This window comes from Myxine glutinosa, chromosome 11 (genome assembly GCF_964187855.1).
Source record: "Myxine glutinosa chromosome 11, kmMyxGlut1.1, whole genome shotgun sequence".
NCBI lineage: Eukaryota > Metazoa > Chordata > Myxini > Myxiniformes > Myxinidae > Myxine > Myxine glutinosa.
Window position 1 is genome coordinate 80,801,105 of NC_136271.1, and position 14,536 is coordinate 80,815,640.

General features: G+C 50.3%; 1 protein-coding gene across 1 annotated transcript in view; it reads left to right on the forward strand.

Moving 5' to 3' along the window:
* EIF3H (eukaryotic translation initiation factor 3 subunit H) overlaps positions 1–14,536 on the forward strand; it is a 46,770-nt gene that overhangs the window by 12,792 nt on the left and 19,442 nt on the right. The window contains exon 3 of the mRNA XM_068130915.2: positions 4,473–4,640. Coding sequence (XP_067987016.1) covers positions 4,473–4,640 — 168 coding nt within the window. The remainder of the gene's footprint in view (positions 1–4,472; positions 4,641–14,536) is intronic.

Here is a 14,536-nt window from a genome sequence, read left to right on the forward strand (position 1 = left end):
GATTTGGATGAAATTTGGTGGAATGGTTGTGATGTATGGCAAGGAAGAGTCGATTCAATTTTTAGTGGGGGGGCCAATGTAGCAGATTGAAATGCCCGGTGAAATTGCTTGTTAATTTTTGGACACTGGTTGGGCTGTCTTTAGGGATGATATAAGTTCTAGAAAAAATATGTCTCCAATTGTTTCAAGTTCTTTATGGCGGCCATTTTGGATTTTCAAAATGGCGGATGTCGAAAACGTAAAATTCCATTATCTTGGCTTCTAAATGACCTAGAGTTTCGATTCTGGTGTCCAGTTGTACATTTTTGGGGATAGAGAATTGAATGAAACCTTCTTTAATAACCTACAAGGGATAAAAATAGGTTTTTATGGCACAGCCGAACCAGTGTCCAAAATCTAACTTAATGCACATCTATCTTAATTGTTATTTGTTATTTGTATGTTCCAGATTCGTGACCCTGAGCTATGATGGAGCCAAAAAGCAAGAAAACCAAGAAAGAAACTGATTTCACACTTTGCATTCAGTGCCAGGATCCCCAAGGTGCACTAGTGACTGAGCCAGCACTGGGCTCATATGCAAAGTTTCTCCAGTTCATCCAGGAGAGGGCACGATATGGTGATGCCGACTTCAAACAGATCAGCGAACGATTAAGCTGTTTCACTGCCACTGACTTGAGGAACAATAAAGCAAAGTGGCACCGGGCATGTTATGGATCTACATGCAACACTGCTCACCTGGAGCGTGCTAGAGTTCGCCACCAGAAAGCCTGCGAACATGGCGACACCCAGCATCTTCATAAGAGGTGTGGACGTCCTTCTTCTGCACCTGCCGCTGCAAGTACCTCAGGTTCTACGCAAGACGAGACTCTTCGCTTCACACGTTCATCATCAACTCCATTCAACAGAGACCTTTGTTTCTTCTGTCAAGAGGTCACTAAGGAAAGTCATGCCATGTACCCAGTCAGCACAACAGGTTGCCCAGAGCTGTCATCTACACAACCGAGAGGAGATGACAAGCGCGCAGAACAACATGCTAGCTGTCCTCGAGTCAAACGAAGTCCTGGAGGCCATGGCAAAGTTTGATGAGAGGAAAGAAGCCAAGAGTCCACTGTTCAAGTTTGTGCGACGCTACATGCGGATGATAATGCTGATATACACATTCATCCGTGCCACCCGTGATGGACAATTTGAGCTTCACCTGTCTTCACTGGATGAGATGTGCATATACTTCTTTGCACATGACAAACAGAAATATGCCAGGCTGACTCCCCGGTACCTTGCAGAGATGAAGGCCCTGAAGATGACAGATCCAGGGATCTACCAAGAGTTCATGGATGGGAACTTCAGTGTCCATAAGAATGAAATCCCCTTCTGTGCTGTAGGTGTGGACCATGCACTGGAGCACATCAACAGGATCATGAAGGTGACAGGGGGTATTGTGGGCATTACCCAGAATGCCAGTGCCCGCGAAAGGTTCTTTCTGACAGCACCAGAGCTGAGTAGGCTTGCTGAAGAAGCCCGTCAGATGGCTGGCTCACAATCAGCTACACGCAAGGAGCACCACGACCTATCAACCACAGTCTGGGCTCGGCAGGAAGACAGCATTCGTCGACTGAAGAATGTGATCAGAGAGTCCATGAATCCCATGACGCATGAGGGTGAAGACCTGACGACTATCATCACCAAGGTGGTGATGCCAGCTGAAGTACAGAAGGATGTCTGCAACCAAGATGAGATTGGTCAGAAAGCGTATAACACGTTTGTTGCAGAGCGCATCAACACAAATGAAATCAACCTTTGGGCCAGAATGGGAAAGGTCAAACTGAAGATGTGGAAGAGTGCCAGGAAAGCTGTGAAGCACAAACTGGCAGACAAGGTTGTAGAGCTGAAAGACGACAGGTCACTGTTTGCGCGCATGCTGATCGTGGCCCGCTCACGACCAGAGATCAACTTGAAGGATGCCATAGGTCAATATGAATTCACCGCGCTTCCACGAACCCTCTTTGCAATGGCTGGGACACTACTACCATGCACAGACAAAAGCAAGCTCATGGGCATCCTAGAAGATCTACCCAAGAAGTCAACTGGCACTGGTCAGCAGCCAGACGACGACAATCCTGAACATACTCCACCCCCTCCCAAGAAGGTGACTGTCATAGATGGCATGGCATTAGTGCAAGCAATGGGTAAGCCACAATGGGTCAAAACATGTGCCCAGTGGGCTGGCCATTTCAATGCAACACTGGACTGCAAGACCAACGGGTATGATGAAGTCCACCTCGTGTTTGACCGATATGATCTGCCAAATTCACTGAAAGAGGCCACACGGGAGAGGCGCCAAGGTGGCAAGCCGCCCACTGCTTACCACGTTCAAGACAGCACCCCGATTGGGAAACTGACAGCAAAACAGTTCCTGTCGCACACCAACACCAAAGATGAGCTAACTGTCTATCTGGCAAAGAAAGCTCTGTGTCACTTTGAGGGGACTACCAAGGTCTTCATCGTCACTTCAAGGCAGGATGTCTTCTCCAACTGCATGGATGTACAGCATCTCCGTAGCTCCCAGGAGGAGGCTGATACGAGGATCTTTCTTCACAGTCTAGATGCCGTCCGAAGAGGTGCAACACAGCTGTACATTCAGTCACCTGATACTGATGTATTCATCCTAGCACTCCACCGGTACCATGAACTATGCAAAGACACATACTTCATCACGGGTGTGGGGAACAAAAAGAGGCAAATCTCACTGGAACCAATAGTACATGAACTTGGTGTCAGGAAGGCTGCAGCCCTACCAGGATTCCATGCATTCACGGGAGCAGACCAGACTGGTCGGTTTGCCGGCAAGGGAAAGCTCACATGTTGGCAAGCCCTCAATAGGTGCTCTGTTGAGGTGGTATCTGCGTTTCATGACCTTGGGGCCTCTGAGGAGCTGAGAGCTGACACAGAAAGTGACATTGAGGCATTTGTATGCCAGCTGTATGAGCCTCGTACTACAGTTGTGGATGTGGGCAAGCTGAGGTGGAGAGACTGTTTACCAAGAAACAGCTAGAGGCACAGAAGCTGCCACCAACACGGGGAGCTTTACATGAAGCCATTGCTCGTGCACATTTCCAGGCCATGGTGTCGCATCAGGCTGATGTACCGGACCCCCAGCTTCCACAACCAACAGAACATGGATGGAGAGCAGAAGGAGATCAGCTGGTGCCCATCACAACCAAGGACCCTCCAGCCCCAGCTGCCATCACACATCTAATCAAATGTAACTGCAAGAAGACCCAATGCATGTCTCACTGCTCATGCAGGTCTCAGCATCTCAACTGTTCTGAGATGTGTATGTGTGGGGCAGATGAAGAGGTGTGTGGTAACACGGGTCAGGAGCGCCCCATGGGAATCGATAACACTGATGATGAGGAGGATGGAGATCCTTCAATGTAACAATGAACACTGCCAACTAAAAATATTGCACAAAGACATTATAAGTGTACATTTGAACACTAAAGTCCAGCCTTTATGTGATTTAGAAGTGAAAATGATGGAAAAAAATATATATATGTGTTGGCATAAGTGCGTGAAAATCCAAGATGGCTGCCATAAGAACCCTTTTGATCATATGTAGGTGTATAAATGTGTGTTTATTGGATTAAGTATCCGCAAATATGTACATTTGGACACCAAAATTAACACTCTAGGTCATTTAGAAGCCAAGATAATGACAATTTCGGTTTTCAACAAACGCCATTTTGATAATCCAAAATGGCCGCTATAAAGAACTTGAAAAAAATGGAGACATATTTTTTCTACAACTTCTATCATCCCTAAAGACAACCCAACCAGTGTCCACAAATTAACATTTGAATTCAACGGGAAAACATTGGCCCCCCCACTATTTAGTGAAGATCCAGATACAGATCAAGCAAATATAATTTTTTTAAGTGATTATTCACCATTGAGTGATATGGTATGCTCTCTCCAACCAGGTAGAGGTATGCTCTCTACTGAGTGCCATTCTAGTTTCACATGTTTCACTTCATTTTCCGTAGTCACTGAGAATCGCAAATAGATATGCTATCCTGTTGTGAAGTTCAACATGCTCTCTTTTGATTAAACCTGTAAGTGAAGCGATGGGAGGTACTACGGCTAGTACTACCAATAATAATGGAATCTTTTTCTATAAAGGACTATTACAGCATGCATACCTCACCATAGTTCACTGGATTTTCCAATGATCATTATTGTCCATTGCAACACCATGGGTCACGGAAATGACAATGCTCCTGCCTATCGGTAATTCCTGCCATTTGTAGCACCGCATAGCTCTGCGTGCTTAGTTTTGTCGACTCCATCTTAAGTCCTGCATTTTCTTTATGCCATGCCTTGTTTGCCCTTCAAGTGGAATGTTGTTTTTATTTTTTGACCATTTCAAAAAAACCTATTTGCTCAATACAAGTGCCCGTACACTCTCTTTGCAGTCAATTACCAAATGGAGATGATGCGTGGATTGCGGCACGTCAACGTTGATCACTTGCATGTCGGTTGGTATCAATCGACGTTTTGTGGATCGTTTGTGAGTCGGACCCTCTTGGATTCCCAATTCAGCTACCAACATGCGATTGAGGAATCCGTAGTGCTGGTTTATGGTGAGATTTTTCTCTTTTCACCGTGGCAATTTGTGTTGTTTGTATTTCTCTTTTTACTATTTCTAGTTCCGTAGTTTGCTATCGTGTCAAAATAACATGGGGTGAAGTTGTTGGTATTATACTACGTGTGTGATTATTGGCATTCAATGTGGTATCCTGCTGAATTTGAATATATATTGCAGGAAGTTCCATTAAGCCTCTCAGTAGCCCTGCTTTTTCCTCTTTAGTAGTACAGTAGTAGTTTGTGCGAATAGTTGTCACAAAAGTACCATCCCTTTGTTTCGACATAATTGACCCAATGCAAGCTGAAATGTATATTGAAGTTAAATACCTTCTATTTTTCTATAAAGTCTAAAGGCTAATGGGAAGCCTGGTGTTGGCTTAGCGGTTAGGGTGCCGGCTTGGGATCCTGGGTTTGAATCCCGGTCGATCGCTGAATTAATGCCAGGGGGGTTGACTCAGCCTGTCATTTTTCTGAGGTTGGCAAATTGAGTACCAGTTCACTGGTAATTCCCTGTGTGCCGCAAGAGTCGACTAACGGTTTGCGGCAGGAAGGGAATCCGGCCCTAAAACATTGCTTCAAAAAGGGGACCACGGTGCCCAAAAAAGGCCTACCCCCGCTCTGTGGGGAAAAATGGCCTCTAAAGGCGGTTCTAAAGGCTAATGATGAAGCCAACTTAACATGGAATATGGATATTGGTTTCAGTGTCATTATGCAAGGTCAAGTCACCTTTCCCGCAGTTAATTGAGAAAATGCTGCTGAATTTTGTGCAGCAGTTTTGTCACAATCCAGACTCTGTGGTGTAATGGGTAGAACATTGGCTCTCAGTCTGGGAGGTCGGTCGTAGTTTGAGCCCCAGCCGAGTCATACCAAAGACCTTGAAAATGGTACGTGCTGCTTCCTTGTTTTATGTTTAGCATTTAAAAGGATAAGAACATGGACGAACAACCATAAAACGTGACGGACATTGAAGGTGTAGGCTTTTCTTTTATTTCATCTTTTACTCTTTATTTCTCTTTCTTTATCTATCTGTCAAGGGAGAAGTTAATTCTTGCAGAACTTGTTTTTGTAAAGTGCACTTGGCTGCATTTGGATGGGTTTGAGGGTAGAGGAGTAGAAGCTGAAACCCAAATCCTATCCAGGATTGGTGTTGGTGTCCGGCCCTGACAGGAAGGGCATCCGGCCATAAAAACATTGCCTCAAACAGGGAACCATGATTGTCATGGGGCCCGCAAGGCTAACCCCCGCTTTAGCGGGGAAAAATGGCCTTAAAACGATCATTCATTCATTCATTCTGATGACTCCATCATGCTCTTAACTTATTCGGGTTCCATCTGATTACCCCAATGCAGTATAGCAAGTTTCCAATATACGTTGTGGATGTGTTCTATAAAACAAAACTTTATTCAAAACTATGTTCAGACGTGATATTCTCATAGACTCTCGTGTTATAATGGGGGGATGCATTACCAGGACAAAATTTCTGTCACCCTAACCCAACTTAGACTTCACTTGACTACATATTAGAGACAAATATTAAACAAATCTAAACAGAACACAAATAAAATGCAAATCTACAATTTAAATGTACAGTTACAGGGGTTAAATTTGATACATGTGGGAGAATTACATTCCCAGACCAGGAGTCGAACCCAGGTCCTCTGGAAAACCGTACCAATGCTTTGCCATCTGGGCTATCTGGGCGACCCTGACTGAGCATGCAATTTTCCCACACATATGATTGCCACTCTTTCCGTCAATGCTTCCGGGGCACTCGCTGCCAACCATAGGAGCACCAACAGCTTGAACACGAGAGGGTCTTCCTCCAATGGGGGGACAAATCCATGGCCTCTATTGTTATAAACACCACTGGGGGATTAGTGAAGCAATTACATAGGGGTCTTCACCAAAAGTAGTTACAGGGGTACTCACCAAAATGTTTGGCCGAGATTGCTTGTACAGGACAGGACGGGAAGGTGCAGGTGGGGAGTGGAGGGGCTACAGGTAGTGAGAGGTAGGCCTGTCTGCCTCATCTGAGGATGTTTCTTCAGAGTCGAGCATTGGTGGCAGAGAGTTGATAGTCAGACCTCGGCTTTCACAGGGGTTACATTCCTGGAAAGTTCTGCGAATGTCGAATCCGCAAATGTGGGGCATTGTTTGAATGGGGGGGGGGGGGGGGGGGGGGAGGGGCATATATATGTATATATATATATATATATATATACAATATATGTATATATATATAATATATATATATATAATATATTTTAACTCTGCATTGTCTAGGCTTTTAGGATGGGTAAGATAATTGAAGAGGGGATGAATCTATGCATAAGAGGAAAGCAGGTTACTGGAGAAGATTTGCCAGGCTGAATTAACATCAGCTGTGGTTAATAGATGAGACCAGTCCTGATGTGCAACAATTTTTTTATATATATATATACTTTAACTGTCATAAAAACTGACACGTCATAAACACCAGCCTGATATGACTGATTATCTTGTGCTATGTTACTTGATTTCAACTGCATCCAGGCATGTGTATTTTAAGGTGTATATAAGTCTCTAGTTTGCTCAATTGGTACATTTTCTTAAGTAATTCAGATTATGCTCTGTGGAATTTGCAATCACACACTTGTATGATAAGAAGTTGTGAAACGAGTTTTGTGTGCTTGGTGTACTCTTGTGACGGCATAATATCGGTCTGGAAAGACCTGCATTGAATTATGTTCCCTAATTCGTTGGTGACTCGATATCGAATCGACATTGTATGGTTTGGCCCGAATTATGTTGGAGATTGCCTGTATTTGGGCTTTCGTTTGAATAGGTTGGCCACCATGGGGAGGAGGAAATTTCTCCTTGAGAAATGCCCCGCTGAGTGAGGTGGTGAGAAAGGCGGTGTCATTGTTGTGGCGTCGTTGATACCCATCGTGGCTTGGGAAGTGGTGGCACTTCTTCCAAGCTCAGTGGCTGTTTGTCTCATCGAAAACGTGTGTGCGCATGCGCGTTTGCGTTTGCGCCATGCAGCTGCATTCCAAGTCCTAGAGCCGATGGCTGTGCCAAACAAATATGTTTCGAAAGCAGTGAAGACTGAAAGGCAGGCCCCATGAGGCCCGTAGCAAGGGTGAAATCTAGATCGACATCTCTGCCTTTGTCTATTTGTGACCAGAGAGCTCTAATCTCACTCTGCAAAGACTTGAGTACCACGCGGATGCCTCCGAGTTTGGAGGTGATGTGTTAGTATAATTTATATGCATGACGTCAGTGTCATGTCAGTGCTAGTGTGCTTCCTTAGTCAAATATATACAGTGCATTCAGAAAGTATTCAGACCCCTTCACTTTTTTCACATTTTGTTATGTTGCAGCCTTATGCTGAAATCGTTTAAATTCTTTTTTTTTCCCTCATCAATCTACACTCAATACCCCATAATGACAAAGAGAAAACAGGATTTTAGAAAGTTTTGCAAATTTATTAAAAAGAAAAAAACTGAAATATCACATTGACATAAGTATTCAGACCCTTTGCTATGACACTTGAAATTTAGCTCAGGTGCCTCTCATTTCTCTTGATCATCTTTGAGATGTTTCTACACCTTGATTGGAGTCCACCTGTGGTAAATTCAATTGATTGTTCATGATTTGGAAAGGCACACACCTGTCTATATAAGGTCTCACAGCTGACGATGCATATCAGAGCAAAAACCAAGCCACGAGGTCGAAGGAACTGCCTGCAGAGCTCAGAGACAGGATTGTGTCCAGGCACAGATCTGGAGAAGCCTACAAAAAAATCTCTGCTGCATTGAAGGTTCCCAAGAGCACAGTGGCCTCCATAATTCTTAAATGGAAGATGTTTGGAACAACCAGGACTCTTCCTAGAGCTGGCCGCCTGGCCAAACTGAGCAATCGGGGGAGAAGGGCCTTGGTAAGAGAGGTGACCAAGAACCCGCTGGTCACTCTGGCTGAGCTCCAGAGATCCTGTGTGGAAATGGAAGAAACTTCCAGAAGGACAACCATCACTGCAACACTCCACCGATCTGGGCTTTATGGCAGAGTGGCCAGACGGAAGCCTCTCCTCAGTGAAAGACACATGAAAGCCCACAGAATCTTGTTTCTCACAGTCTGAGAGTCCTTCAGGTGCTTTTTTGCAAACTCCAAGCGGGTTTGAGAGGGGAGGAGCTAAAGTGTCTCTTGGGTTCGGTGCGCTGGATGAAGTGAGAAAAAGCGTGCTGAAGAGAATCGTGAGTGTCCGCGCTGAGCCGAAGGAGAGCGATTGGTGTCCTGGTCGAGCCTGAGGAGAGCCGTTGGTATCCTGGTGGATTCACAGAAGGAATTGGCGTGAGGAGTGGTATTTGAAGGGAGCCTGAGGAGAGCTTCTGAGGAGAATTGTATCGTGGGATAAAAAAGAAATTCACCTGAGAAATAGAGAACTTTTGCTTGTCTGCCTGCCTGTTCATGTCCCCCATTCTCCCTGTTCCTGCCTTCTCCCTGTTCCTGCCTTCTCCCCCTGTTCCTGTCTTCTCCCCCTGTTCCTGTCTTCTCCCCCTGTTCCTGTCTTCTCCCCCTGTTCCTGTCTTCTCCCCCTGTTCCTGTCTTCTCCCCCTGTTCCTGTCTTCTCCCCCTGTTCCTGTCTTCTCCCCCTGTTCCTGTCTTCTCCCCCTGTTCCTGTCTTCTCCCCCTGTTCCTGTCTTCTCCCCCTGTTCCTGTCTTCTCCCCCTGTTCCTGTCTTCTCCCCCTGTTCCTGTCTTCTCCCCCTGTTCCTGTCTTCTCCCCCTGTTCCTGTCTTCTCCCCCTGTTCCTGTCTTCTCCCCCTGTTCCTGTCTTCTCCCCCTGTTCCTGTCTTCTCCCCCTGTTCCTGTCTTCTCCCCCTGTTCCTGTCTTCTCCCCCTGTTCCTGTCTTCTCCCCCTGTTCCTGTCTTCTCCCCCTGTTCCTGTCTTCTCCCCCTGTTCCTGTCTTCTCCCCCTGTTCCTGTCTTCTCCCCCTGTTCCTGTCTTCTCCCCCTGTTCCTGTCTTCTCCCCCTGTTCCTGTCTTCTCCCCCTGTTCCTGTCTTCTCCCCCTGTTCCTGTCTTCTCCCCCTGTTCCTGTCTTCTCCCCCTGTTCCTGTCTTCTCCCCCTGTTCCTGTCTTCTCCCCCTGTTCCTGTCTTCTCCCCCTGTTCCTGTCTTCTCCCCCTGTTCCTGTCTTCTCCCCCTGTTCCTGTCTTCTCCCCCTGTTCCTGTCTTCTCCCCCTGTTCCTGTCTTCTCCCCCTGTTCCTGTCTTCTCCCCCTGTTCCTGTCTTCTCCCCCTGTTCCTGTCTTCTCCCCCTGTTCCTGTCTTCTCCCCCTGTTCCTGTCTTCTCCCCCTGTTCCTGTCTTCTCCCCCTGTTCCTGTCTTCTCCCCCTGTTCCTGTCTTCTCCCCCTGTTCCTGTCTTCTCCCCCTGTTCCTGTCTTCTCCCCCTGTTCCTGTCTTCTCCCCCTGTTCCTGTCTTCTCCCCCTGTTCCTGTCTTCTCCCCCTGTTCCTGTCTTCTCCCCCTGTTCCTGTCTTCTCCCCCTGTTCCTGTCTTCTCCCCCTGTTCCTGTCTTCTCCCCCTGTTCCTGTCTTCTCCCCCTGTTCCTGTCTTCTCCCCCTGTTCCTGTCTTCTCCCCCTGTTCCTGTCTTCTCCCCCTGTTCCTGTCTTCTCCCCCTGTTCCTGTCTTCTCCCCCTGTTCCTGTCTTCTCCCCCTGTTCCTGTCTTCTCCCCCTGTTCCTGTCTTCTCCCCCTGTTCCTGTCTTCTCCCCCTGTTCCTGTCTTCTCCCCCTGTTCCTGTCTTCTCCCCCTGTTCCTGTCTTCTCCCCCTGTTCCTGTCTTCTCCCCCTGTTCCTGTCTTCTCCCCCTGTTCCTGTCTTCTCCCCCTGTTCCTGTCTTCTCCCCCTGTTCCTGTCTTCTCCCCCCGTTCCTGTCTTCTCCCCCCGTTCCTGTCTTCTCCCCCCGTTCCTGTCTTCTCCCCCCGTTCCTGTCTTCTCCCCCCGTTCCTGTCTTCTCCCCCCGTTCCTGTCTTCTCCCCCCGTTCCTGTCTTCTCCCCCCGTTCCTGTCTTCTCCCCCCGTTCCTGTCTTCTCCCCCCGTTCCTGTCTTCTCCCCCCGTTCCTGTCTTCTCCCCCCGTTCCTGTCTTCTCCCCCCGTTCCTGTCTTCTCCCCCCGTTCCTGTCTTCTCCCCCCGTTCCTGTCTTCTCCCCCCGTTCCTGTCTTCTCCCCCCGTTCCTGTCTTCTCCCCCCGTTCCTGTCTTCTCCCCCCGTTCCTGTCTTCTCCCCCCGTTCCTGTCTTCTCCCCCCGTTCCTGTCTTCTCCCCCCGTTCCTGTCTTCTCCCCCCGTTCCTGTCTTCTCCCCCCGTTCCTGTCTTCTCCCCCCGTTCCTGTCTTCTCCCCCCGTTCCTGTCTTCTCCCCCCGTTCCTGTCTTCTCCCCCCGTTCCTGTCTTCTCCCCCCGTTCCTGTCTTCTCCCCCCGTTCCTGTCTTCTCCCCCCGTTCCTGTCTTCTCCCCCCGTTCCTGTCTTCTCCCCCCGTTCCTGTCTTCTCCCCCCGTTCCTGTCTTCTCCCCCCGTTCCTGTCTTCTCCCCCCGTTCCTGTCTTCTCCCCCCGTTCCTGTCTTCTCCCCCCGTTCCTGTCTTCTCCCCCCGTTCCTGTCTTCTCCCCCCGTTCCTGTCTTCTCCCCCCGTTCCTGTCTTCTCCCCCCGTTCCTGTCTTCTCCCCCCGTTCCTGTCTTCTCCCCCCGTTCCTGTCTTCTCCCCCCGTTCCTGTCTTCTCCCCCCGTTCCTGTCTTCTCCCCCCGTTCCTGTCTTCTCCCCCCGTTCCTGTCTTCTCCCCCCGTTCCTGTCTTCTCCCCCCGTTCCTGTCTTCTCCCCCCGTTCCTGTCTTCTCCCCCCGTTCCTGTCTTCTCCCCCCGTTCCTGTCTTCTCCCCCCGTTCCTGTCTTCTCCCCCCGTTCCTGTCTTCTCCCCCCGTTCCTGTCTTCTCCCCCCGTTCCTGTCTTCTCCCCCCGTTCCTGTCTTCTCCCCCCGTTCCTGTCTTCTCCCCCCGTTCCTGTCTTCTCCCCCCGTTCCTGTCTTCTCCCCCCCGTTCCTGTCTTCTCCCCCCCGTTCCTGTCTTCTCCCCCCCGTTCCTGTCTTCTCCCCCCGTTCCTGTCTTCTCCCCCCGTTCCTGTCTTCTCCCCCCGTTCCTGTCTTCTCCCCCCGTTCCTGTCTTCTCCCCCCGTTCCTGTCTTCTCCCCCCGTTCCTGTCTTCTCCCCCCGTTCCTGTCTTCTCCCCCCGTTCCTGTCTTCTCCCCCCGTTCCTGTCTTCTCCCCCCGTTCCTGTCTTCTCCCCCCGTTCCTGTCTTCTCCCCCCGTTCCTGTCTTCTCCCCCCGTTCCTGTCTTCTCCCCCCGTTCCTGTCTTCTCCCCCCGTTCCTGTCTTCTCCCCCCGTTCCTGTCTTCTCCCCCCGTTCCTGTCTTCTCCCCCCGTTCCTGTCTTCTCCCCCCGTTCCTGTCTTCTCCCCCCGTTCCTGTCTTCTCCCCCCGTTCCTGTCTTCTCCCCCCGTTCCTGTCTTCTCCCCCCGTTCCTGTCTTCTCCCCCCGTTCCTGTCTTCTCCCCCCGTTCCTGTCTTCTCCCCCCGTTCCTGTCTTCTCCCCCCGTTCCTGTCTTCTCCCCCCGTTCCTGTCTTCTCCCCCCGTTCCTGTCTTCTCCCCCCGTTCCTGTCTTCTCCCCCCGTTCCTCTCTTCTCCCCCCGTTCCTCTCTTCTCCCCCCGTTCCTGTCTTCTCCCCCCGTTCCTGTCTTCTCCCCCCGTTCCTGTCTTCTCCCCCCGTTCCTGTCTTCTCCCCCCGTTCCTCTCTTCTCCCCCCGTTCCTCTCTTCTCCCCCCGTTCCTCTCTTCTCCCCCCGTTCCTCTCTTCTCCCCCCGTTCCTCTCTTCTCCCCCCGTTCCTCTCTTCTCCCCCTGTTCCTCTCTTCTCCCCCTGTTCCTCTCTTCTCCCCCTGTTCCTCTCTTCTCCCCCTGTTCCTCTCTTCTCCCCCTGTTCCTCTCTTCTCCCCCTGTTCCTCTCTTCTCCCCCTGTTCCTCTCTTCTCCCCCTGTTCCTCTCTTCTCCCCCTGTTCCTCTCTTCTCCCCCTGTTCCTCTCTTCTCCCCCTGTTCCTCTCTTCTCCCCCTGTTCCTGTCTTCTCCCCCTGTTCCTGTCTTCTCCCCCTGTTCCTGTCTTCTCCCCCTGTTCCTGTCTCCGCCCCCCGTCCCTGCCTCCGCCCCCCGTCCCTGCCTCCGCCCCCCGTCCCTGCCTCCGCCCCCCGTCCCTGCCTCCGCCCCCCGTCCCTGCCTCCGCCCCCCGTCCCTGCCTCCGCCCCCCGTCCCTGCCTCCGCCCCCCGTCCCTGCCTCCGCCCCCCGTCCCTGCCTCCGCCCCCCGTCCCTGCCTCCGCCCCCCGTCCCTGCCTCCGCCCCCCGTCCCTGCCTCCGCCCCCCGTCCCTGCCTCCTCCCCCCGTCCCTGCCTCCTCCCCCCGTCCCTGCCCTCCGCCCCCCGTCCCTGCCCTCCGCCCCCCCGTCCCTGCCCTCCGCCCCCCGTCCCTGCCCTCCGCCCCCCGTCCCTGCCTCCGCCCCCCGTCCCTGCCTCCGCCCCCCGTCCCTGCCTCCGCCCCCCCGTCCCTGCCTCCGCCCCCCCCGTCCCTGCCTCCGCCCCCCGTCCCTGCCTCCGCCCCCCGTCCCTGCCTCCGCCCCCCGTTCCTGCCTCCGCCCCCCGTTCCTGCCTTGCGTTCCTCACCACCTGCTTCATTGTCTCCCTGCTCGAGACTGCTTGCCCTCTATTTAATCATCTGTTCAGTGGTCTGTGGTAACGGACAGCTTGAATGCAACAGTATGTTTGATAGATGCAACAGCAAATGCAGACACTTGAATACGTACAGTTGTTTCTGGATCACACGGTGTTGAACACTGGACTGTGATAATGAAATATTCGTAACACTATGTGGTTGTATGATGTACATCTTGAATTGACACCAAGTTTAATAAAGCGCTTCATTTATTTTCCTAAAATGGTATCAAAAATTGAATTTTTTTTTTTGTTTACAACCTTGAGGCTCATTGAGGAGCTCAAACATAGAATGGATCAGGACATAGCAGAACAAAAGGAACAGCAGAAAGAATTGGGCGTCACACCACCAGTGGAGGTTAAAGGGTGTAAAAATGATCATGGTTTTATATGGAGGTGAACAGCTGTCTTGAAGGCCTGGAGGGAGCAATCGGAATGAAGAGCATGGAGAAGGTGGATCCATGGGCAAGAAAAAAAGAACAAATGAGTTGAGGTAAGCAGTGATCCTGGATTTAGGTAGTTTCATCAGAAGGGGTTTGATTATGGACCATGTGTGCCCTACAGAAACCTTGGAGGAGGGGGGTAAAGCACGGAAAGAGCAGAGGGTGCAAGACGAGAAAGGAGGTGGTAAAAGACAGAGGGGCCACCGACCTGTCTGCAATGGTGAAGTGATAGGTCCATAGACTCATCTTCATTGCAGGAGAATCCAATAATTTTAAAGGTCTTGGTTTACACAGTGCCCAGCTGAGCAAGATTTGAGGCAGGAAGAACAGTACTCAATCACCCTGCGGATGAAAGTGTCGTCAGTGTACAGGAGTTCAGGTGTATTAAGGAAGGACTTTGTATGATTGAGGATGTCCAGTCGGCAGCTGGCTTTGGAGGCCAACTTTGAAATGTGTTTTGCCCAAGTAAGGTCATGGCTGATAGTGATACCCAAGAGTCTGAGTGACTGAACTTCTTTAAGAAGATTGTTAAGAATATGGATGGGAGGGTTTGCCACACTGTCCTTTCAGAGTGAGAAATTTATGTGGATTGAATTTGTGTGGATTTCAGAGATTGAGTGGGAGTGAGATTGGTGTGGATCCAAGTGTTTGACCATCTTATGATTT